Consider the following 24,647-nt stretch of genomic DNA (forward strand, 5'->3'; position numbering starts at 1 on the left):
CCTTTCCTTTTCTCTCTTCCCATCATTTTCTGTCCCCTTTTCCCTTTCTGTCCCCTTTTCCTGCCATTTTCTGTCCCCTCTTCCCTTTCTGTCCCCTTTTCCCTTTCCTGTCCACTCTTCCCATCATTTTCTGACCCTTTTCACTTTCTGTCCCCTTTTCCCGCCATTTTCTGCCCTCTCTTCCCACCATTTTCTGTCCCCTCTTCCCTTTCCTTTTCTCTCTTCCCATCATTTTCTCCCCCCTTTTCCCGCCATTTTCCGTCCTCCCTCCCCACCATTTTCTGTCCCCTCTTCCCTTTTCTGCTCCCTCTTCCCACCGTTTTCTCTCCCCTTTCCTCTCACTTTTCCTGCCATTTCTTTCCCTTTCTCCTGCCTCCTCTCTTCCCTTACTTTTCTCTCCTTTCTCCCTCCGTTTCACATCCTCTCTTTCCCATCCCTTCTTCCCTATATTTTGCCACATTTCCCTCCATTTTCCTTTGCACCTCCCCTCCTTCTGTCACACTTTCCCTCCTCTTCTCCCCTTTTCCCACCTTTTCTCTCTCTCACCCTCCATTTTCTCGCTTTTCCTCCTCTCTTACCTCCACCCCCACTCTTTTTCCTGTCCCATCTCGTCCCCATTTGTTCCCTATTCCCACTTTTCTGTCACCTTTTCCCTCCATTTTCTGCCACCCTCACCCCTTTCCTTCGCCGTTTCCCTTCCCTTCGCGGCACTTTCCCCCTTCATTTCTTGTGCTCTCTTTCCCCTCTTTTCCATCCCTCCTTTCCCATGGTTTCTCTCATGTTTCCCTCCATTTTCTCTCCCACTTTCCCTATCGCCTCTCCAATCCCTCCTCTATCACCTTTCCCCCTCCTTTCTCTCCCGTCTCCCTCTCATTTCTGTCCCTTCTCCGCCCTCTCCTCTCCCCTCTTCCCTCCACTCTCCTCTCCCCTCCGCTTTCCCTCTCCTCTTCCACATTTTCTCTCCCTTCTTGCCTTTTATGGGATTTTTTTCCCCTGTTTTCCCTCCTTTCTCCAATCGTTTTCCCTCCCCTCTCCAATCCCCTTTCCCTCCATTTTCCCTCCTTCCTCCAATCACATTTTCCCTCCTTTTTCCCTCCTTCCTCCAATCACATTTTCCCTCCATTTTCCCTCTCTTCTCCAATCCCTTCTCCCTACATTTTCCATCCCTTTTCCATTTCCTCTCCAATCCCTTTTCCCTCCATTTCCCAATCCTTCTCCAATCCCTTTTCCCTCCATTTCCCACCCCTTTCTCCCAATCCCTTTTCCCTCCATTTCCCACCCCTTTCTCCAATCCCTTTTCCCTCCGTTTCCCACCCCTTTTCTCCAATCCCTTTTCCCTCCCTTTTCCATCTCCTCTCCCACCCCTTTCTCCAATCCCTTTTCCCTCCATTTCCCACCCCTTCTCCCAATCCCTTTTCCCTCCATTTTCCATCCCTTTTCCCTCCATTTCCCACCCCTTCCTCCAATCCCTTTTCCCTCCATTTCCCACCCCTTCTCCAATCCCTTTTCCCTCCATTTTGGCACTCCTTCTCCAATCCCTTTTCCCTCCATTTTCCAATCCGTTTTCCCTCCATTTTCCATCCCTTTTCCCTCCGTTTCCCACCCCTTTTCTCCAATCCCTTTTCCCTCCATTTCCCACCCCTTCTCCATTCCCTTTTCCCACCCCTTCTCCAATCCCTTTTCTCTCCATTTTGGCACTCCTTCTCCAATCCCTTTTCCCTCCATTTTCCAATCCCTTTTCCCTCCATTTTCCATCCCTTTCCCCTCCATTTTCCAATCCCTTTTCCCTCCATTTTCCAATCCCTTTTCCCTCCATTTCCCACCCCTTTTCTCCAATCCCTTTTCCCTCCGTTTCCCACCCCTTTTCTCCAATCCCTTTTCCCTCCATTTTCCAATCCCTTTCCCCTCCATTTTCCATCCCTTTCCCCTCCATTTCCCACCCCCTCCCCGCTCCCTCTTCCCTTCTCCTCTCCCCCCTTCGCCCCTTCCATGTCTCCCTCCGACGCCTCCTCCTCTCCGTGTCCCCCCCCGTCCCCCCCTTTCCCAATCCATCGGACACAGGTATCTCTCTCTCTCTCCCCCCGTCTCGTTGCCGGTGCTTTATTCCCCCGATTCCCGGGATTAGGGCTCAGCCCTCGGGCTCGGCGCCGTCGGGGCGGGCGGGCGCGGCGCAATATGGCGGCGGGTAGCGGATGAAGAGCCAGTCCTCCTCCTTCTTCAGCCACCGCAGCAGCTTGGTGAGCACGCCGATGGCGCCGGCCTTGGTCACCAGCGGGCTGAAGCACCCGTACAGCTCGAACTTGCCGGTCACCTGCGCCGCACGAGGGAAACCACCCGCCCGTTAACCCTGGAACCTACTGACGGCGCGCCTGGCGAGCAAGCCGTTCACTCTGGGACCTAATGATGGTGCTGCCAGCGGCCATCCCTGTTCACGCCGGATGCTACCGACCGGCAGTCACCTCATTCACTCTGCAACCTACTGATGGCACCGCCACCACGTGCCCGGTTCACTCTGGAACCTACTGATGATGCTGCCAACCACGAACCCCTGTTAAATCCGGAACCTACTAACAGAGCTGTGAGCAAACGCTCTCTGTTAACTCTGGAACCTACTGACGGCGCCACAGTCGGGCACCTCGTTCACTCTGGAGCCTACTGATGGCGCTGCCAACCACGAACCCCTGTTAAATCCGGAACCAACTAACGGAGCTGTGAGTGAACGCTCTCTGTTAACTCTGGAACCTACTGATGGCGCTGCCAACCATGAACCCCTGTTAAATCTGGAACCTACTAACAGAGCTGTGAGTGAAGGCTCCCCGTTAACTCTGGAACCTACTGATGGCGCTGCCAACCACGAACCCCTGTTAAATCTGGAACCTACTAACAGAGCCGTGAGCGAACGCTCTCTGTTAACTCTGGAACCTACTGACGGCGCCACAGTCGGGCACCTCGTTCACTCTGGAGCCTACTGATGGTGCTACCAACCACGAACCCCTGTTAAATCCGGAACCAACTAACAAAGCTGTGACTGAAGGCTCTCTGTTAACTCTGGAACCTACCGACGGCACCACAGTCGGGCACCCCATTCACTCTGGAGCCTACTGATGGTGCTGCCAGCCACGAACCCCTGTTAAATCCGGAACCTACTAACAGAGCTGTGAGCGAAGGCTCCCCGTTAACTCTGGAACCTACTGATGGTATACATGCTCCCCGCTAACAGCGGAACCTCCTGACACAGCGGTGAGCGAACGCTCCCCCGTTAACCCTAGAACCTACCGATGGCGCCACAGTCGGGGCCACCCCGTTCACTCTGGAACCTACTGACGCTCCGCCACGTGACTCACCCAGGCCAACAACGTCTCCTTCTCGGCCACGTGATAGAGGAGGCGCAGAGGCCGCCGGGCGCTGTGCACCCGCCCGTGCAGGTGGTGGTAGAGATCGAAGAGCCGCTGCTGCTCCTCCTCGCTTCCGTACGGCTCCTCCAGCTCCGGGCTGTGCCGGGACGGATACGGGAAGAGGATTAGGGCGGAATAATTGGGGGACACCCCCCCCCCCCCCCAAATCCTCCCACCCCCCCAACACCCCACACCTCGTGAACTGCGGGAGCTGCTGCATCTCCTCGGGCCCTTCCAAGGGTTTGTAGAGAAAATGCCGGAGCTCGGGAGCGCCGGGCCGAGCCGCGCCGTACCCCGCGCCCGCCCGCAGCGCCGCCGCCAGCTCCCGCAGCCACCCCTGCGCCCGCAGCGTCTCCTCCAAGCGCCGCCGGCAGCCGGCCGCCGCGTAGAAGCCTTCGCGCTCCGTCGACAGCAGGATGAGCGTCACGCCGCCGCCATCGCCGCCATCCTCCTCGTCCTCGCCCAGCGTCGCCGCGTAGGCGTAGAAATACCCGTCGGGATTGAAGCGCGGCAAACACACCGGCGTCCACACCTCGCCGGCTCCCACGCCGCTTCCCAAGAGGTTGAGGAGGAGGTGGAGGTCGCTGGCACACAACCGCCCGCCTTCGGCCAAAGCCCGCTGCCGCGCCGCCGTCACCAGCCGCCCGCCGGCCGCCAACAGCGCCAAAGCCGGCGCGGGAATGGTGGTGGAGGCGGCACGCCGGAGCGCGGCGGATACGGCGCGGCGGAGCGGTGCCGGTAACGGTAAACAGCGTGCGGCACCCAATAACAGGCGCCCGTCGGCGGCCGCGCCGGAAAGGAGACGATCCAAAACGGCTTCGGCGCCGGCGAGGAGGCGTCGAAGGTCGTAACCGCGGCGGCGGGCGAAGACGCGGGCGATGCCGCCGCGGGTGAGGAGGCTGAGGATCTGCTCGTGGACGAAGGCCAATTCCCGGCGCAGCTGCGACGCCGACTGCCGCGTGCGCGACACCGAAACCAAGAGGAGGGGTCCGCGCTGCTCAAACACCAGCGTCCGGTCCTCTGGGCGGGGGGGGGTTAAATAGGGGGTTACGGGGGGTCTGGGGGGGCACCCAGGGGGGATTTGGGGGGGTTTGGGGGGGCCTAGGGGTTGGGGGAGACCTACGGGGGCACCCAGGGGGGATTTAGGGGGGTCTAGGGGGTGTTAAGGAGGGTCTGGGGGGGCACCCAGGGGGGATCTGGGGGGAGGCTGGGGGGTTTGGGGGGGCCTGGGGGTTGGGGGAGACCTGAGGGGGCACCCAGGGGGGATTTGGGGGGGTCTGAGGGGGCAGGGGGAGTCTGGGGGGGCACCCAGGGGGGATTTGAGGGGTTTGGGGGGGCCTAGCGGTTGGGGGACACCTACGGGGGCACCCAGGGGGGATTTGGGGGGGTCTTGGGGGGGGGGGGGGGTTAAGGGTTGGGAGGGGAGTTTAGGGGTGTCTTAGAGGAGAGTTTGGGGGTGTCTTAGGGATTGAGAAGAGAGTTTGGGGGTGTCTTAGGGGTTGAGAGGAGAGTTAGTTTGGGGGTGCCTTGGGGGTGTCTTAGGGGTTGGGATGGGAGTTTGGCGGTGCCTGTGGGGCAGAGTTTGTGGGTGTCTTAGGGGTTGAGAAGAGAGTTTGGGGGTGTCTTAGGGGTTGGGAGAGGAGTTTGGGGGTGTCTTAGGGGTTGGGATGGGAGTTTGGGGGTGTCTTAGGGGCAGAGTTTGGGGGTGTCTTAGGGGTTGGGATGGGAGTTTGGGGGGTGCCTGCAGGGCAGAGTTTGGGGGTGTCTTAGGGGTTGGGAGAAGAGTTAGTTTGGGGGCGCCTTGGGGGTGTCTTAGGGGTTGGGATGGGAGTTTGGGGGTGCCTGTGGGGCAGAGTTTGGGGGTGTCTTAGGGGTTGGGATGGGAGTATTGGGGGTGCCTGTGGGGCAGAGTTTGGGGGTGTCTTAGGGGTTGGGAGAGGAGTTTGGGGGTGTATTAGGGGTTGAGAGGAGAGTTAGTTTGGGGGTGTCTTGGGGGTGTCTTAGGCGTTGGGAGGAGAGTTTGGGGGTGTCTTAGGGGTTGAGAGGAGAGTTAGTTTGGGGGTGTCTTAGGGATTGAGAAGAGAGTTTGGGGGTGTCTTAGGGGTTGGGAGAAGAGTTTGGGGGTGTCTTAGGGGTTGGGAGAAGAGTTAGTTTGGGGGTGTCTTGGGGGTGTCTTAGGGGTTGGGAGGAGAGTTAGTTTGGGGGTGTCTTAGGGGTTGAGAAGAGAGTTTGGGGGTGTCTTAGGGGTTGGGAGGAGAGTTAGTTTGGGGGTGTCTTAGGGGTTGAGAAGAGAGTTTGGGGGTGTCTTAGGGGTTGAGAGGAGAGTTAGTTTGGGGGTGTCTTAGGGATTGAGAAGAGAGTTTGGGGGTGTCTTAGGGGTTGAGAGGAGAGTTAGTTTGGGGGTGTCTTAGGGATTGAGAAGAGAGTTTGGGGGTGTCTTAGGGGTTGGGAGGAGAGTTAGTTTGGGGGTGTCTTAGGGGTTGGGATGGGAGTTTGGGGGTGCCTGCGGGGCCGAGTTTGGGGGTGTCTTAGGGCTTGAGGAGACAGTTTGCGGGTATCTTGGGCCTTAGGAGGCGAGCTTGGCCGGTGCCTCCGGGGCCGAGTTTCGGGGGTGCCATTGGGTGTGACTGTAGGGGTGCCCCCGCTGCTCCCCCTTTTTTTTACCGGAGCAGATGGCGCGGATGGCGTTGCCGCCGCTCTGGATGAAGGAGACGAGCGCCATCATGACGCCCATGGTGGCCGCCAGCGCCTCCTCGTTGCCGTGCCGCGAGTAGATGGGCTTTCCCGCCTCGCTCAGCACGAAGACGTGTTTGCTCCGGCACCGCCATCCCGACGCCGTCACGTCCTCCTCCGCCCCGCGGCGGTTCCCCCCCGGCCACGACGGCGGCACCGACGACACCACCTCCTCATCCTCCTCCTCGTCCTCCGCGACGTCGCCGCCGTGCGACACCGGAGACACCGGCAACGACGACGGATCGGCCACCACCGGCGGCTCTGGGAGCGCCAACGGTGACCCAGGCGGAAAGAGGGGTTGGGGGGGGACTCGAGGGGTTGGGGGGGACTCGAGGGGGTTTGGGGGACCCAGGGAGTTTGGGGGGAACCCAAGGGTTGGGGGGGACTCGAGGGGTTGGGGGGGAGCCAAGGGGTTTGGGGGGGAGCCAGGGGGTTTGGGGGGACCCAGGGGTTTGGGGGGACCCAGGGGGTTTGGGGGGAACCCAAGGGTTTGGGGGGACCCAAGGGGATTTGGGGGGACCCAAGGGTTGGGGGGGACTCGAGGGTTGGGGGGGACCCAGGGTGTTTGGGGGGGACCCAAGGGGTTTGGGGGGACCCAAGGGTTTGGGGGAACCAGGGAGTTTGGAGGGGACCCAGGGGGTTTGGGAGGGACTCAAGAGGGTTTGGGGGGACCCACGGGGGTTTGGGGGGGACCCAAGGGTTTGGGGGGACCCAGGGGGTTTGTGGGGACCCAAGGGTTTGGGAGGGACTCAAGAGGGTTTGGGGGAACCCAAGGGTTTGGGGGGACCCAGGGGTATTTGGGGGGAACCCAACAGTCCAAAATAGAATAAAGAGTTTGGGGGGAACCCAAGGGTTTGGGGGGACCCAGGGGGTTTGGGGGGAACCAAGCGGTTTGGGGGGACCCAGGGGTTTGGGGGGGACCCAGGGGTTTGGGAGGGACTCAAGGGGTTGGGGGGGACCCACGGGGGTTTGGGGGGGACCCAAGGGTTTGGGGGGACCCAGGGGATTTGGGGGGACGCAAGGGGTTTGGGGGACCCAGGGAGTTTGGGGGGGACCCAGGGGGTTTGGGGGAACCAGGGAGTTTGGGGGGACCCAGGGAGTTTGGGGGGACCCAAGGGTTTGGGAGGGACCCAAGGGTTTGGGGGAACCAGGGAGTTTGGGGGGGACCCAGGGAGTTTGGGGGGAACCCAAGAGTCCAAAATAGGATAAAGAGTTTGGGGGGGACTCAAGGGTTTGGGGGGACCCAAGGGGGCTTGGGGGGAACTCAAGAGTCCAAAACAGGATAAAGAGTTTGGGGGGGACCCAGGGGGTTTGGGGGGACCCAAGGGTTTGGGGGGACCCAAGAGTCCAAAACAGGATAAAGAGTTTGGGGGAGACCCAGGGGGTTTTTGGGGGGACGCAGGGGTTTAGGGTGACCCAGGAGTTTTTGGGGGTGACCCAGGGCTCCAGCTCAGGGTCAGAGGGAGGAGTTTGGGGGTCACAGGGTTTTGGGGGGCCCTCACCTGGGGGTTCGGGGGTCCCTTGGCGGGGGGGGGGAGGAGCTGGGCGTCGCCATGGCTGCCTGAAAAGGGGGGGGCAGAGAAAAATGGGGGTGAGAACCACCTGCGACCCCCCCCAAACCCTTTGGGAACCCCCAAACCTTCCCCCCTGCCCCCCCCAAAAAACCCCCACAACTCCCCCGGGTTCCCCCCAAAACCCTGGATCGCCCCCCAACATTCCGGGTTCTCCCCCCCTAACCATGGAGTCCCCCCCAAAAGGAATTGGTGGGGGGGGAACCCCAGGAATTTTGGGGGGATCCCAGGCTTTGGGTGGAGACGTAAGGATTTTTTGGGGGGGGGGGGGCCACAAGGTTTGGGGGTGTCTCCATGGATTTTTGGGGGGGGGGTCCCCATGGATTTGGGGGGGGGGCACAGGGGTTTAGGGGGGGTCTCTATGGATTTGGGGGGGTACAGGGATTTAGGGGGGTCTCTATGGATTTGGGGGGTTCCCCATGGATTGGGGGGGGCACAGGGGTTTAGGGGGGGTCTCCATGGATTTGGGGGGGGTTCCTATGGATTTAGGAGGGGGCACAGGGGTTTAGGGGTGTTCCTCATGGATTTGGGGGGGCACAGGGGTTTAGGGGGGGTTCCCCATGGATTTGGGGGGGGCACAAGGGTTTTGGGGGGGTTCTCCATGGATTTGGGGGGGGCACAGGGGTTTTGGGGAGTCTCCATGAATTTGGAGGGGGTCCCCATGGATTTGGGGGTGTCTCCATGGGTTTGGGGGGGTCTCCATGGGTTTGTGGGCGGGACAGAGGTTTTGGGGGGTGCACAGAGGTTTGGGGGGGCCCCATGGATTTGGGGAGGCCCCATGGATTTGGGGGGGGCCCAAGGGCTTGGGGGGGGGGCCATGGATTTAGGGGGGGGGCCCAGAGATTAGGAGGACTTACGAGTTTGGGGGGACCCCGGGGTTTTTTGGGGGGGGGTAGGACAGGGGTTCGGGAAACCCAAGGGGTTGGGGGGGGGGGTGGTTTAGGGGTACCCCGGGATTTTGGGGGGGGGGGTGTCCCCCCGCAGGCCCCGCCCCCCCCTCACCCGCTCCGCTCCCGCCGCCGCTTCCGGGTCCGCCGCGCGCCCGAGGGGGTGACGTCACTTTGGCGCGCGCGTGTGTATCCCTTCCCGCCAATCCGAGGGGAGGGGGGCGTGACTTGTCCTGGGTGACGTCACTTTGGCGCGGTTTCTCGCCGTGTTTCCACCTCGTGGCGCCGGCGGGGTGTGTGACGTCATTGTGACGTCACGCGAAGGGGCGGGGTCGGAACCACTCATCTCCCCGTGATCTCGGGGGGGGGGGGGGGGTGTTCCTCTAACGCCGCCCCCTCCGCCCTATAGGATCCATAGGGACCCCCCCCCCGGTTCCACCCTATGGGCGGGGCTTAAAGAGGAGGGGGACCCCCCCCCTGCCGCCCCAAGGACCCCACAAAACCTCTGGGTCCCCCCAAAAGCCTGTGATCCCCCTCCCCCTAAAAAGGGACCCCAATGGCACCGCCCCCACCGCCCCTCAGCCTGAGCCGGGGGGTCAAGGTTGGGGGGGGGGGGGGGCACCATGGATTGTGGGGGGCAGAGAGGTTTGGGGGGTCACAAGGGGTTTGGGGGGGCAGAGGGGTTTGGGGGGGCAGAGGGGTTTGGGGGGTCACAAGGGGTTTGGGGGGGCAGAGGGGTTTGGGGGGTCACAGGGGGTTTGGGGGGCCAGAGGGGTTTGGGGGGTCACAGGGGGGTTGGGGGGGCAGAGGGGTTTAGGGGGGTCACAGGGGGTTTGGGGAGGGCAGAGGGGTTTGGGGGGTCACGGGGGTTTGGGGGGGCAGAGGGATTTGGGGGGGCACAGGGGGTTGAGGGGAGCACAGAGGGGTTGGGGGGGACAGAGGGGTTCGGGGGGGCACCATGGATTTGGGGGGGCACAGGGGGTTCCGGGGAGCACAGAGGGTTTGGGGGGGGCACCATGGATTTGGGGGGGGGCACAGGGGGTTCGGGGGAGCACAGAGGGTTTGGGGGGGACAGAGGGGTTCGGGGAGGGGGGCACCATGGGTTTGGGGTGGCACAGGGGGTTCGGGGGAGCACAGAGGGTTTGGGGGGGACAGGGGGGTTCGGGGACGGGTACCATGGATTTGGGGGGGGCACAGAGGGTTTGGGGGGGGCACAGGGGGTTGAGGGGAGCACAGAGGGGTTGGGGGGGGACAGAGGGGTTCGGGGGGGTACCATGGATTTGGGGGAGGCACAGGGGGTTCCGGGGAGCACAGAGGGTTTGGGGGGGGCACCATGGATTTGGGGGGGGCACAGGGGGTTCGGGGGAGCACAGAGGGTTTGGGGGGGACAGAGGGGTTCGGGGAGGGGGGCACCATGGATTTGGGGGGGGCACAGGGGGTTGGGGGGAGCACAGAGGGTTGGGGGGGGACAGAGGGGTTGGGGGGGCACCATGGATTTGGGGGGGCACCATGCATTTGGGGGGGCACAGGGGGTTCAGGGGAGCACAGAGGGTTTGGGGGAGCACAGAGGGTTCGGGGGGGCACCATGGATTTGGGGGGCCACAGGGGGTTCGGGGAGGGGGGGGCGGGGGCGGGTTCTTCACTTCCTTCCTCAGGAAGAGGGAAGTGAGCGAGAGTGTCCGGGAGGGGCCCAAGATTTGGGGTGACCCCCCCTTTCCTCCCTTTACCCCCCCTCAGTCCCCCCTCTATCAGGACGCTGTGGCCCGGCGAGCGCTGAGACCCCCCCTCACCAGGTGGGGGGGTTTTAGGGGTTCGGGGGGGGCCCTAGAGGGGGTCGGGGGGGGGGGGTAGGGGTTTGGGGGGTCCCGTATGGGGGGGTTTAGGGGTGGAAGGGGTCTGGGGGGGCCCATAGGGGGGGGCCCATAGGGGGTGGGCATGGGTTTTGGGGTGTCCCTAGGGGCGTTTAGGGGGTCCCTATGGAGTTTGGTGGGTCCCTAGTGGGGTTCGGGGGGGGCCTATGGGGGTTTGGGGGTCCCTCGGGGGTCCCTGTGGGGGTTTGGGGGTCCCTATGGGGGTTCGGTGTTCCCTGTGGGGATTTGGAGGTCCCTGTGGGGGTTTGGGAGTTCCCTATGGAGGTTTGGGGGTCCCTATGGGGGTTCGGGGGTCTCTGTGGGGGTTTGGGGGGTCCCTGTGGGGGTTTGTGGGTCCCTATCGGGGGTGGGGAGTCCCTATAGGGGTTTGGGGGTCCCTGTGGGGGTTTCGGGGGTCCCTATGGGGGTTTGGGGGTCCCTAAGGGGGTTCAGGGGGTCCTTATGGGGGTTCAGTGAGTCCCTATGGGGGTTTGGGGGTCCCTGGGGGGGTTTGGGGGTTCCCTATGGGGGTTTGGGGGGTCCCTGTGGGGGTTTGGGGGTTCCTATGGAGGTTTGGGGGTTCCCCCCCAGGAGCGCATCGGTGCCGGAGCCGCCCCCCCCCATGGAGGTCACCTACGCGGTGGTCAATAAGGGCCGTCGGGGGGGGGGGAACAGACACCCCGAAACCCCCCGAACCCCAAACTCCCTCCCGGGGAGCCCCCGGACACGGGCGGAGCCCCCCCCGACCGGTGAGTCTGAGAGACCCCCCCGGGACCTATAGGAGCCATAGGGACCCCCCCCGGGACCTATAGGAGCCGTACGGACCCCCCCCGGGACCTATAGGAGCCATAGGGACCCCCCCGGGACCTATAGGAGCCATAGGGACCCCCCCGGGACCTATAGGAGCCATAGGGACCCCCCCCGGGCCCTATAGGAGCCATAGGGACCCCCCCCCGGGACCTATAGGAGCCATAGGGACCCCCCCCCGGGACCTATAGGAGCCGTACGGACCCCCCCCGGGACCTATAGGAGCCATAGGGACCCCCCCGGGCACTATAGGAGCCATAGGGACCCCCCCCCGGGCACTATAGGAGCCATACGGACCCCCCCCCGGGCACTATAGGAGCCATACGGACCCCCCCCCCGGGCACTATAGGAGCCATCGGGACCCCCCGGGCACTATAGGAGCCATAGGGACCCCCCCCCGGGCACTATAGGAGCCATAGGGACCCCCCGGGCACTATAGGAGCCATAGGGACCCCCCCCGGGCACTATAGGAGCCATAGGGACCCCCCCCCGGGCACTACAGGAGCCATAGGGACCCCCCCGGGCACTATAGGAGCCATAGGGACCCCCCCGGGCACTATAGGAGCCATAGGGACCCCCCCGGGACCTATAGGAGCCATAGGGACCCCCCCCCGGGCACTATAGGAGCCATAGGGACCCCCCCCCAGACACTATAGGAGCCATAGGGACCCCCCCGGGCACTATAGGAGCCATAGGGACCCCCCCCCGGGCACTATAGGAGCCATAGGGACCCCCCGGGCACTATAGGAGCCATAGGGACCCCCCCCGGGCCCTATAGGAGCCATAGGGACCGCCCCCGGGACCTATAGGAGCCATAGGGACCCCCCCCGGGCACTATAGGAGCCATAGGGACCCCCCCCCGGGCACTATAGGAGCCATAGGGACCCCCCCGGGCACTACAGGAGCCGTACGGACCCCTCTCCTCCCCCCCAGGTCCCCCTCCCCTCTCTGACGCTGCCTATGAGGTCGTAGACCCCCAAACGGGATCCGACAGCCCCGGGGGGGCTCGGTGAGGGGGGGGGGGGGGGCGGTTTGGGGGGGCACAGTTTGGGGGGCAAAGTTTGGGGGGACAAAGGGGGAGCAGAGTTTGGGGGGGCAAAGGGAGGGGTGAGGTTTGGGGGGGGCAAAAGGGGGGGGGCCCAGAGTTTAGGGGGCAAAGTTTGGGGGGGGCAAAGTTTGGGGGTTCAGAATTCGGGGGGACAAAGGGAGGGGCAGAGTTTGGGGGGCAAAGGAGAGGTGGAAAGGGGGGTCACAGTTTGGGGGGGCAAAAGGGGGGGCAGAGTTTGAGGGGGGCAGAGTTTCAGGGCCAAAGTTTGGGGGTGCAAAGAGGGAAAGGGCAGAATTTGGGGGGCAAAGGGGGGTGGAAAGGGGGGGTCAGAGTTTGGGGGGACAAAGGGGGGGGCAGTTTGGGGGGGGCAGAGTTTGGGGGGGGCAAAGGGGAAGTGGAAAGGAGGGGGCAGAGTTTGGGGGGGGCAAAAGGGGTCCCGGGGGGGGGGTTTGGGGCTCCCCCCCCCCCCCCCCCCTTTAACCTCCTTTCTCTTCCCCTCAGGGTTCAATTTCCGCATTGCGAAACCCAAAGGGCCGCGAGTCGCCCCCCCCCGAGTGGGGCCGGGAGTGAGGGGGGGGACCCACAAACCTCCCCGACACCTCCAAACCCCTCCCGACACCCCAAACCCCCTCGACACCCCCAAACCCCCCTCCGACGCCCCCAACCCCCCTCCGACGCCCCCAAACCCCCCTCGACACCCCCAGAACCCCCCCTCCGACACCCCCAAACCTCCTCCGACACCTCCAAAACCCCTCCCGACACCCCCAAACCCCCCTCGACACCCCCCAATCCCCTCCAACACCCCCAAAACTCCCCCGACACCCCCAAACCCTCCCGACACCCCAAATCCCCCTCCCCACACCCCCAAACCCCTCCCGACACCCCCAAACCCTCCTCGACACCCCCAAACCCCCCTCGACACCCCCAAACCCCCCCTCTGACACCCCCAAACCCCCCTCGGACACCCCCAAACCCCCCTCGGACACCCCCAAACCTCCCTTTGACACCCCCAAACCCCCCTCCGACGCCCCCAAACCCCCCTCCGACACCCCCAAACCCCCCTCTGACACCCCCAAACCCCCCCCGACACCCCCAAATCCCCCTCCGAACCCCCCAAAATTCCCCCAATGGAGAAAGAACTCGGAATAAAACTGTGTTTGGAGAATAAAAACTGAATGTGAGAAACCCCGAAAGCCAAAAGGGATCCAAAGGGGATCCAAAGGGGATCCGGGAGTCTGGAATTGGGGTTTTGGTGTCTGGAAAGGGATCCAAAAGGGATCTGGGAATCTTGAGATTGGGATCCCGGAAGCCGGAGAACGATCCAGGAATCCGGGATTGGGATCCAGGAATCCAAGGAAAAGCCCCAACAGTGTGGGCGAACGGCTTCCAGGGAACAAAGATCCGGATCCAAGAGCCCAAGATGGGAATCCAGAGGGATCCCAGGAGAGTGGATCCCAAATGCCCGGAGGAACCTCCAGGGGGGCTGGAATTGTCCCCGGAATCCAGGATGGGGGATCCCAAAAATCCAGAGCAATCCCAGGAGCCCCGGAGAGCAGATCCTGAGGGATCCCAGGCGTTCCGAGGGCTCCGGAGAGATTCCAGGGGATCCGTAGGGATCCAGAGCTTCTGTGGGAATCCGGAAAAAACCCAGAGCTTCCATAGGGATCCGTAGGGGGAGATCCATAGGGATCTGGGGTTCCGTGGGGCTCCATGGATTCCATTGGTCTCCAGAGGGATCCAGAAAAATCCGTAGAGATCCAAGGGGATCCGGAGCTTCCGTGCTGCTCCAGGAGATCCATAGGGCTCCAGGGGATCCATAGGGATCCAGAGGATCTGTAGGGATTTGAGGGGCTCCAGAGGTTCCGTAGGGCTCCAGGGAATCCATAGGGATCCAGAGGATCCATGGGGCTCCAGAGAATCCATAGGGATCCACAGGATCCGTGGGGCTCCAGAGATTTTGTGGGGCTCCAGGGAATCCGTAGGGCTCCAGAGGATCCATGGGACTCCAGGGAATCCATAGGGATCCAAAGGATCTGTAGGGATTTGAGGGCCTCCAGAGGTCCGTAGGACTCCAGGGAATCCATAGGGATCCAGAGGATCTGTAGGGATTTGAGAGGCTCCAGAGGTTCCGTAGGACTCCAGGGAATCCATAGGGATCCAGAGGTTCCGTGGAGCTCCAGGGAATCCGTAGGGCTCCAGAGAATCCATGGGACTCCAGGGGATCCATAAGGATCCAAAAGGATCTGTAGGGATTCCGGGGGGCTCCAAAAGTTCTGTAGGGCTCCAGAGTATCCATAGGGATCCAGAGGATCTGTAGGGATTCGGGGGGGCTCCAGAGGTTCCGTAGGACTCCAGGTATCCATAGGGATCCAGAGGATCTGTGGGTCTCCAGAGGTTCCGTGGGGCTCCGGGGACTCCATGGGGCTCCGGAGGTCCCGCGGCGCTCCGGAGGCTGATCCGGAGGCTCCGGGGGCTCAGTGGGCGCTGAGGAGGGCGGCGTTTGGGCGCTGGTGGCCGTGTACGGATGCCAACGCCACTCCACGTCGGCCGCAGAGCCCTCAGTCCAACGTTCCCAAACGGAGCAGATACGCTGCGGCGGGGGGACAACACCGGATGTGGGGGGACAACCGGGGTGTGGGGGGACACAACCGGATGTGGGGGGGACACCACCGGGATGTGGGGGGACAACACCGGGATGTGGGGGGGACACCACCGGGGTGTGGGGGGGGACAACACCGGGATGTGGGGGACACCACCGGGGGTGTGGGGGGACATCACCGGGAATGGTGGGGGGACAACACCGGGATGTGGGGGGACATTGGGATGTGGGGGGGACACCACCGGGGTGTGGGGGGACAACACCGGGATGTGGGGGGACACCACCGGGGTGTGGGGGGACATCACCGGGATGTGGGGGGACACCACCGGGATGTGGGGGGACACCGGGATGTGGGGGGACACCACCGGGATGTGGGGGGACACCGGGATGTGGGGGGACAACACCGGGGGTGTGGGGGGACAACACCGGGATGTGGGGGGGACACCGGGAATGTGGGGGGACAACACCGGGGTGTGGGGGGACAAACACCGGGATGTGGGGGGACACCACCGGGGTGTGGGGGGACAACACCGGGGTGTGGGGGGGACACCAACCGGGGTGTGGGGGGACAACACCGGGATGTGGGGGGACACCACCGGGGTGTGGGGGGACAACACCGGGATGTGGGGGGACACCACCGGGGTGTGGGGGGGACAACACCGGGATGTGGGGGGACACCGGGATGTAGGGGGACACCGGGATGTGGGGGGACACTGGGATGTCAGGGGACACCACCAGGGTGTGGGGGGACACCGGGGTGTGGGGGGACAGAAGGGATGTGGGGGGACCCACGGGGGGGATGTGGGGGGGACATGAGGGGACGTGGGGGGACACAGGGGACGTGGGGGGACACCACCAGGAATGTGGGGGGACACCGGGATGTGGGGGGACATGAGGGGACGTGGGGGGACCCACGGGGGGATGTGGGGGACAGAAGGGATTGTGGGGGGACATGAGGGACATGAGGGGATGTGGGGGGACACAGGGGACGTAGGGGGACCCACGGGGGGAATGTGGGGGGACCTGAGGGGATGTGGGGGGACAGAGGGGTGGATGTGGGGGGACAGAGAGGGAAATGTGGGGGGACATCGGGATGTGGGGGGGACATGGGGGATGTGGGGACACACAAGGGACGTGGGGGGACCCAGGGGATGTGGGGGGACATGGGGGGATATGGGGGGACACTGGGATGTGGGGAATATGGGGAGATGTGGGGGGGACACAGGGGGACACCAGGATGTGGGGACATCGGGGGACACAGGAGATATGGGGGGACACGAGGATGTGGGGGGACAGGAGAGTGTGGGGGATATATGGGGGGATATGGGGGGACACAGGAAAAGGTGGGGGGGACACAGGGCGATGTGGGGGGACGTGAGGGACACAGTGACATCAGGGGACATGGGGGGGACACCAAGACATAAACGGACAGGAGAGAAGTGGGGGGACGGTGGGGGGACATGGGGGGATATGGGGGGGACCTGAGGGGATGTGGGGGTACACAGTGATGTTGGGGTACACTCACACGGCGCAGTTGGAAGCGCGGCCCCCACCTCCTCGAGCTCCACGTGGCGGCCGCGGCGCCGGTAAATGTGTTCCTGCGGGCGGTGGGCGGCGGGGTGGTGTCCACCGGGGGGGTCTCAGCTGTCCCCCCCCGTGTGTCCGTGTGTACCGTCCCCCGTCCGTCCGTCCGTCCCCCCCAATCCCTCCCCCGCGTCCTCGTCACCCCAACCGGACCAGGATGACATCGCCTCGTTGGCGAAGGTGACGACGCGGCGGCTGTCCGGGGCGCGGCACCGGGAAGAGGTGCTTCAGGATCGTCCCCACCTGCGGCGGACACGGCGGCAGCGTCGGCCCCACACCCCCAAATCCCGACGGCCCCCCCAAATCCCAATGGCCCCCCCCAAACCCCAACGTCCCCCCCCAAATCCCAACGTCCCCCCCAAATCTCAACGTCTCCCCCCAAATCCCAATGTCTCCCCCCAAATCCCAACATCTCCCCCAAATCCCAACGTCTCCCCCATCTCCCCCATATCGCTGTGTCCCCCCCATTCCCCCGTGTCCCCCATACTCCCCCCAATGTCCACATATGTCCCCCCCCGTCCCCACACCGCCCCCCCATCCCCGCGTCCCCCCCATCCCCGTGTCCCCCCCATCCATGTCCCCCCATCCCTGTCCCCCACATCCCCCGTGTCCCCCCTAACCCCCATGTCCCCTCTATCCCCATGTCCCCCCCATCCACGTCCCCCCCTCTCTGTATCCCCCCCCTAACCCCCATGTCCCCCCCAACCCCGTGTCCCCCCCCCTCCCCACGTCCCCCCCATCCCCGCGTCCCCCCATCCCCGCGTCCCCTCCATCCGTGTCCCCCCATCCCCGTGTCCCCCCTATCCCCGCGTCCCCCTCTCCCCGCGTCCCCCCTCCCTCCCCGCGTCCCACCCTCTCCCCGCGTCCCCCCCATCCCCGCGTCCCCCCTTATCCCCGCGTCCCCCCATATCCCCATGTGTCCCCCCCATCCCCGCGTCCCCCCCATATCCCCGCGTCCCCCTCTCCCCGCGCCCCCCCCTCCGTGTCCCCCATCCCCCATGTCCCCCCCCTATCCCCGTTGTCCCCCCCCTACCCCTGCATCCCCCCATCCGCGTCCCCTCCATCCCCGCGTCCCCCCCTCTCCCCCCGTGTCCCCCCCCCCCCGGCCGTACCCTGCGCCCGAGGGGGAGTCGAGGCGCAGCAGCAGCAGGTGGGGGGCAGCCAGCGGGGCCCCCCCCCCCGCGCCCCGGCCTCGCGCCGCAGCTCAAGCCCCACTCAGCGTGAAGTGAGCAGTGGGGCCGTGTGGCAGATGGCACAGCGACAGCCCCGTCTGGGGGGGGGGGACATGGCCCATGGTGACCCCCTGCCCCATAGCGACGCTCTGCCCCATAGAGAAACCTCTTGCCCCATAGAGAAACCCCATAGAGAAACCTCTGCCCCATAGCGAAACCCCATAGCGGCAGCGCTGGGGCCATGCGGCAAAATGGCACAGCGACAGCCCGTCTGGGGGGGGGGACCAGGGGGGACAGGGTCACCCCCTGCCCCATAGAAGAAACCTCTGCCCCATAGCGGCAGCTCTGCCCCATAGCAAAATCCCATAGAGAAAAACCTCTGCCCCATAGCCGTGCCCCACAGAGAAGCCTCGGCCCATAGAGAAACCTCTGGCCCCATAGAGAAAGCTCTGCTCCATAGCCCTCCCTTTACCTTTAGCCCCTCCCCTCTCCCTTTAAACCCCTCCCCTCTCCCTTTTAAACCCCTCCCCTCTCCCTTTAAACCCTCCCCTCTCCCTTTAACCCTCCCTCTCCTTTAAACCCCTCCTCTCTCTTCAACCCCTCCCCTCTCCCTCTTTCCCCCCTCCCCTCTCCCTCTTTCCCCCCTCCCCTCTCCCTCTTTCCCCCTCCCTCTCCCTTTAACCCCTCCCCTCTCCCTCTTTCCTCCCCTCCCCCTCTCCGTTTAAACCCCTCGCTGCCCGCAGAGCCGCACCGGGCCGCCCGCGGGTCCTCGTGCAGCACGAGGAGGTCGGTGACGCCGGCCCGCCCGGCACGCTCCCACTCAGGGGCCCCGAGCTCGGCGTGGCCGCGGTTTCATGGCGCCGAGCGCCGGGGATCAGCAGGCACGCTCCAAACGGGGGGAATGGTGGTGGTGGCCAATAGCCCTCCCACCCGATAAGCCCCGCCCACCACTCCCAGAAAGAATGGCAGTGTGAAGGGGTGTGGCCATTGGAAAGCCACGGCCCACTGCAAAAACCCTCCCCCCCACTATGGGCAGGAGGGGTCGTGGGGAGAGAATTAAGGGAGAGGAAAAAGGGTTTAAAGGGAGAGAAAGGGGTTAAAAGAAGAGGAAGGAGTTAAAGGCAGAAGAGCTGCATCAGCTCAAAAGGGGCGTGGCCACTGAAGCCCCGCCCACCACTCTTCCGCGGCTCTCGCTACCCCCATGACATCACCACGCAAAGCCCCGCCCCGCCCACCTCACCCCCTCCGCGAGGCCCCGCCCACCCCTTCCCAATATGGATAGAAGGCGTGGCCACAAGCGCCCCCCGTGACGTCACCGCGCAGGCCCCACCCCACCCCCGCCAAATTCAGCCCCGGCTCTGCCCGCCCTCCCCCTTCGAGCCCCGCCCACCCCCGTCGAGCCCCGCCCACCTTGGCGAAGAGGCGCAGGCGCGCGCTGGTATCACGTGACGTGGTCACCATGACGCGCGGCGGCTCGAGCCCGCCCAGCGATACTCGTCGTCATGGCAACCAACGGCCTCTGCGGGGGAGGGGGGGAAGGAAGTCAGGGAGAGCCCCGTTTGGGGCAAAAAAGGGGGAAATTGGCCCAAATGGGGCGGGAAAAGAGGGGGCGCTCGGAGGCATCCGCGGGAAAAGGAGTCGCCCTCAGGTCTGGGGGAAAAGCAGGGGAATTTGGCCCCGATTTGGGGGAAAAAGGGGCACATCCGGACATGACTTTAGGGGAAAAAACGGTGCAAACTCAGAGCAAATTTTAGGGTAAAATAAGAGAAATTGCAGTTTAGGGTAAAACCAAACAAATTTCAGGTTAGGGTAAAATAGGAGAAATTTCAGTTTTAGGGTAAAATAAATTAAATTTCACTTTTAAAGTTAAATAGCACAAATGGGCTCCAAAGGGGTCCATTTTGGGCTCAAAGGGAATCAATTTGCACTCAATGGTGTCCATTTTGGCCTCAAAGGAATCAATTTTGGGTTAAAGTGGTCCATTTTGGGCTCAAAGGGGTCCATTTTGGGCCCAAAGGGGCCCATTTTGGGCTCAAGGGGATCAATTTGGGCTCAATGGGGTCCATTTTGGGCCCAAAGGGGTCCATTTTGGGCCCAATGGGGTCCATTTTGGGCTCAAAGGGAATCCATTTTGGGCTCAAAGGGAATCCATTTGGGCTCAAAGGAGGTCCATTTTGGGCCCAAAGAGTCAATTTTGGGCTCAATGGGGTCCATTTTGGGCTCAAAGGGAATCCATTTTGGGCTCAAAAGGAATCCATTTGCACTCAAAGGGGGTCCATTTTGGGCTCAAAGGGATCCATTTGCACTCAAAGGGACTCATTTTGGGCTCAATGGGGTCCATTTTGGGGCCCAAAGGGGTCCATTTTGGCTCAAAGGGAATCCATTTGGGCCTCAAATGAGGTCCATTTTGGGCTCAAAGCGAATCATTTTGGGCTCAAAGGGAATCCATTTTGGGCTCAATGGGGTCCATTTTGGGCTCAATGGGGTCCATTTTGGGCCCAAAGGGATCCATTTTGGGCTCTAAGAAGGCCCATTTGGGCTCAAAGGGATCCATTTTGGGGCTCAAAGGGAATCCATTTTTGGGCTCAAGGGGTCCATTTTGGGCTCAAAGGGAATCCATTTTGGGCTCAAATGAGGTCCTTTTGGGGCTCAAATGAGATCCATTTTGGGCTCAAAGGGAATCCATTTTGGGCTCAATGAGGTCCATTTTGGGCTCAAAGGGAATCCATAGTTTGGGCTCAAAAGGGAATCCATTTTGGGCTCAAAGGGATCAGTTTGGGTTTAAAGTGGTCCATTCTGGGCTCAAAAGGGGTCCATTTTGGGCTCAAAGGGAATCCATTTTGGGCTCAAAGGGAATCCATTTTGGGCTCAAAGGAGGTCCATTTTGGGCCCAAAGAGGTCAATTTTGGGCTTAATGGGTCCATTTTGGGCTCAAAGGGGCCCATTTTGGCTCAATGGGATCCATTTTGGGCTCAAAGAGGGCCCCTTTGGCCCCGATTTGGGGCGGTTTTGTGCCGAAGCGGAGCCGATTTTGGGGGCCAAAGGGGGGGATTTGGGGTTGTCTGGGGTTTCCCCCCCTCACTCACCGCCCCCCGCGCCGTCGAACTCCAGCTCGCGCTGCAGTGCCGAGAGCTTGCCGCAGCAGCAGCTCGGGCGGCAGCAGACGGTTCTCTGGGGGGGGAAAAAAAATGGCGATCAGGGGGACCCCAAAAACTCCTCTCTGCTTCTCATCTCGTTTTAACCCCCCTAAAGCTCTTCCTTCATCCCTTTACCCCCCTCCAGAACCCTTTTTAACCCCCCAGACCCCCTCTTTTACCCCCATTCCCCCCTCCAGAACCCTTTTTAACCACCCCAGACCCCCTCTTTAACCCCCAGACCCCCCTCTTTTAACCCCCCAGACCCTCTCTTTTATCCCTCATTCCCCCCTCCAGACCCCCTTTTTACCCCCAGACACCCCTCTTTTACCCCCATTCCCCCCTCCAGACCCTTTTTTACCCCCAGACCCCCTCTTTCACCCCCCAATTCCCCCCTCCAGACCCCTTTTTACCCCCAGACCCCCTCTTTTACCCCCATTCCCCCCTCCAGAGCCCTTTTTACCCCCCAGACCCCCTCTTTACCCCCCATTTTCCCCCTCCAAGCCCTTTTTACCCCCCAGACCCCTCTTTACCCATTCCCCCCTCCAGACCCCTTTTTAACACCCCCCAGACCACCCCTCTTTTACCCCATTCCCCCCTCCAGACCCTTTTTACCCCAGACCCCCTCTTTCACCCCCCATTCCCCCTCCAGAGCCCCTTTTACCCCAGACCCCCTCTTTTACCCCATTCCCCCCTCCAGAGCCCTTTTTACCCCCAGAAACCCCCTCTTTACCCCATTCCCGCCTCCAGACCCCTTTTAACCCCCAGACCCCCTCTTTTACCCCCATTCTCCCCCTCCAGACCCCTTTTTACCCCCAGAACCCTCTCTTTTACCCCCCATATCCCCCTCCAAAGCCCTTTTTACCCCCCAGAACCCCCTCTTTTACCCCATTACCCCTCCAGACCCCTTTTTTACCTCCCAGACCCCCTCTTTTACCCCCCATTCCCCCTCCAGAGCCTTTTTACCCCCAGACCCCTCTTTCCCCCATTCCCCCTCCAGGACCCCTTTTTACCCCCAGACCCCCTCTTTCACCCCCCATTCCCCCTCCAGAGCCCTTTTACCCCAGACCACCCTCTTTACCAACCATTCCCCCCTCCAGACCCCTTTTTACCCCCCAGACCCCCTCTTTTACCCCCATTCCCCCTACACAGCCCTTTTTAACCCCCAGACCCCCTCTTTTACCCCCCATTCCCCCTCCAGACCCCTTTTAAACCCCCAGACCCCCTCTTTCACCCCCCATTTCCCCCTCCAACCCCTTTTAACCCCCCAGACACCCCTCTTTTACCCCCATTCCCCCCTCCAGAGCCCTTTTATTACCCCCCAGACCCCCTCTTTCACCCCCATTCCCACCCTCCAGACCCTTTTTACCCCCAGACCCCCTCTTTACCCCCATTCCCCCCTCCACAGCCCCTTTTTACCGCCCACACCCCTCTTTTACCCCCATTTCCCTCTCCAGACCCCTTTTTACCCCCCAGACCCCCTCTTTTACCCCCATTCGCCCTCCAGACCCCTTTTTAATACCCCCAGACCCCCTCTTTTACCCCCATTCTCCCCTCCAGAACCCTTTTTACCCCCAGACCCCTCTTTTACCCCCATTCTCTCCTCCAGAACCCTTTTTACCCCCCAGACCCCCTCTTTTAACCCCCCAGACCCCCTCTTTTACCCCCCATTTCCCCCTCCAAAGCCCTTTTTACCCCCCATACCCCTCTTTTACCCCCCATTCCCCCCTCCACCCCCCTTTTTCCCCCCGACCCCCTCTTTTACCCCCCATTCCCCCCTCCAGAGCCCTTTTTACCCCTCCAGACCCCCTCTTTTACCCCCATTCCCCCCTCCAGACCCCTTTTTACCCCCCAGACCCCCTCTTTTACCCCCATTCCCCCCTCCAGACCCCTTTTTACCCCCAGACCCCCTCTTTCACCCCCCATTCCCCCCTCCAGACCCCTTTTTACCCCCAGACCCCCTTTTTCACCCCCCATTCCCCCTCCAGACCCCTTTTTACCCCCCAGACCCCCTCTTTTACCCCCCATTCCCCCCTCCAGATCCCTTTTTACCCCCAGACCCCCTCTTTTACCCCCCATTTCCCCCTCCAAAGCCCTTTTTACCCCCCAGACCCCCTCTTTTACCCCCATTCCCCCCTCCAGACCCCTTTTTACCCCCCAGACCCCCCTCTTTTAACCCCCCCCCCTCCAGCCCCCTTTTTACCCCAGACCCCCCTCTTTTACCCCCCATTCCCCCCTCCAGAGCCCTTTTTACCCCTCCAGACCCCCTCTTTTACCCCCATTTCCGCCTCCAGACCCTTTTTACCCCCAGACCCCCTTTTTCACCCCCATTCCCCCCTCCAGACCCCTTTTTACCCCCCAGACCCCCTCTTTTACCCCCATTCCCCCCTCCAGACCCCTTTTTACCCCCAGACCCCCTCTTTCACCCCCCATTCCCCCCTCCAAACCCCTTTTTACCTCCCGACCCCCTTATTCACCCCCCATCCCCCCTCCAGACCCCTTTTTACCCCCCAGACCCCCTCTTTTACCCCCCATTTCCCTCTCCAGACCCCTTTTTACCCCCCAGACCCCCTCTTTTACCCCCCATTTCCCCTCCAGACCCCTTTTTACCCCCCAGACCCCCTCTTTTACCCCCATTCCCCCTCCACAGCCCTTTTTACCCCCCAGACCCCCTCTTTTACCCCCATTCTCTCCTCCAGAACCCTTTTTACCCCCCAGACCCCCTCTTTTAACCCCCCAGACCCCCTCTTTTACCCTCATTACCGCCTCCAGACCCCTTTTTACCCCCCAGACCCCCTCTTTTACCCCCATTCCCCCCTCCAGAGCCCTTTTTACCCCCAGACCCCCTCTTTTACCCCCCATTCCCCCCTCCAGACCCCTTTTTACCCCCCAGACCCCCTCTTTCACCCCCCTTTCCCCCTCCAGACCCCTTTTTACCCCCCAGACCCCCCGTTTTTGCCCCCCACCCCCCGTTTTTGCCCCCCTCACCGTCCAGCGCTCGCCGCAGCCTCTCCTTGCGCTCCTGGCGCCCGCGCAGCCGCTCCTCCTGCGCCCGGCGCTGCAGGTACTCGCGGCGCTCCCGCGCCTGCCGACGCAGCTGGGGGGGGGCGTGACATCATGAGAGGGAGTGATGACATCATCAGGGAGATGATGATGTCATAGGGGGATGATGATGTCATGAGGGAGCTCGGGGGGGGGGGGGGGCGGAACTGGGGGCACCAGGGGGCAACTGGAGGCACTGGGAGAAGAACTATGGGCACTGGGAGGCAACTAGAGAACCTGGGAGGGGAACTAAGGGCACTGGGAGGGGACTGGGGGCACTGGGAGGCAACTGGGAGGCAACTGGAGGAACTGGGAGGCAACTGGGGGCAACTGGAGGAACTAGGAGGGGAACTAAGGGCACTGGGAGGCAACTGGGGGGCAACTGGAGGAACTGGGAGGGGAACTAAGGGCACTGGGAGGCAACTGGGGAGCAACTGGAGGAACTGGGAGGAGAACTGTGGAGGGAACTGGAAGCACTGGAGGCATTGGGAGGGGAAGTGAGGGCACTGGGAGGAGACTGGGGGGAACTGGAAGCACTGGGGGGCAACTGGGGGAATTGGAAGGGAAACTGGGAGAGGAACTGGGGGCACGGTGAGGGAACTGGGGGAACTGGGAGGGGAATTGTGGGCACTGGGAGGCACTGGGAGGGGAATTGAGGGCACTGGGGGGAACTGGGAGGGGGAATTGAGGGCACTGGGGGGAACTGGGAGGGGGAATTGAGGGCACTGGAGGAACTGGGAAGGAACTGGGGCCACGACCCCTCTCACCATGGCGCCGCTCCGCTCTCCTCACGCCGTCTCCTCCCACGCCCCCCTCCCCGATTGG

General features: G+C 62.6%; 2 protein-coding genes across 2 annotated transcripts; both read right to left on the reverse strand.

The window, feature by feature from the left end:
• Nucleotides 1–2,067: 2,067 nt before the first annotated feature.
• Nucleotides 2,068–8,826, reverse strand: MON1B (MON1 homolog B, secretory trafficking associated; the record flags this gene model as incomplete). Its single annotated transcript, XM_054052148.1, has 6 exons — nt 2,068–2,311; nt 3,345–3,492; nt 3,590–4,415; nt 6,060–6,389; nt 7,631–7,689; nt 8,702–8,826. Coding segments are annotated over 6 exons (1,671 nt in total), but the record flags the coding sequence as incomplete, so codon positions are not given.
• Nucleotides 8,827–14,536: 5,710 nt separating this feature from the next.
• On the reverse strand, nt 14,537–24,641 carry IMP4 (IMP U3 small nucleolar ribonucleoprotein 4; the record flags this gene model as incomplete). The annotated part of the gene is given in 17 exon segments (XM_054052150.1): nt 14,537–14,851; nt 14,853–14,881; nt 16,418–16,439; nt 16,441–16,488; nt 16,642–16,677; nt 16,679–16,717; nt 17,587–17,600; nt 17,603–17,744; nt 17,942–17,952; nt 18,411–18,498; nt 18,501–18,532; nt 19,053–19,130; nt 19,133–19,165; nt 20,733–20,772; nt 20,774–20,817; nt 23,769–23,877; nt 24,590–24,641. Coding segments are annotated over 17 exon segments (1,083 nt in total), but the record flags the coding sequence as incomplete, so codon positions are not given.
• Between the last annotated feature and the right edge of the window lie 6 nt (nt 24,642–24,647).

The sequence above is a fragment of the Cuculus canorus genome, chromosome 32 (assembly GCF_017976375.1).
Source record: "Cuculus canorus isolate bCucCan1 chromosome 32, bCucCan1.pri, whole genome shotgun sequence".
Classification (NCBI taxonomy): Eukaryota; Metazoa; Chordata; class Aves; order Cuculiformes; family Cuculidae; genus Cuculus; species Cuculus canorus.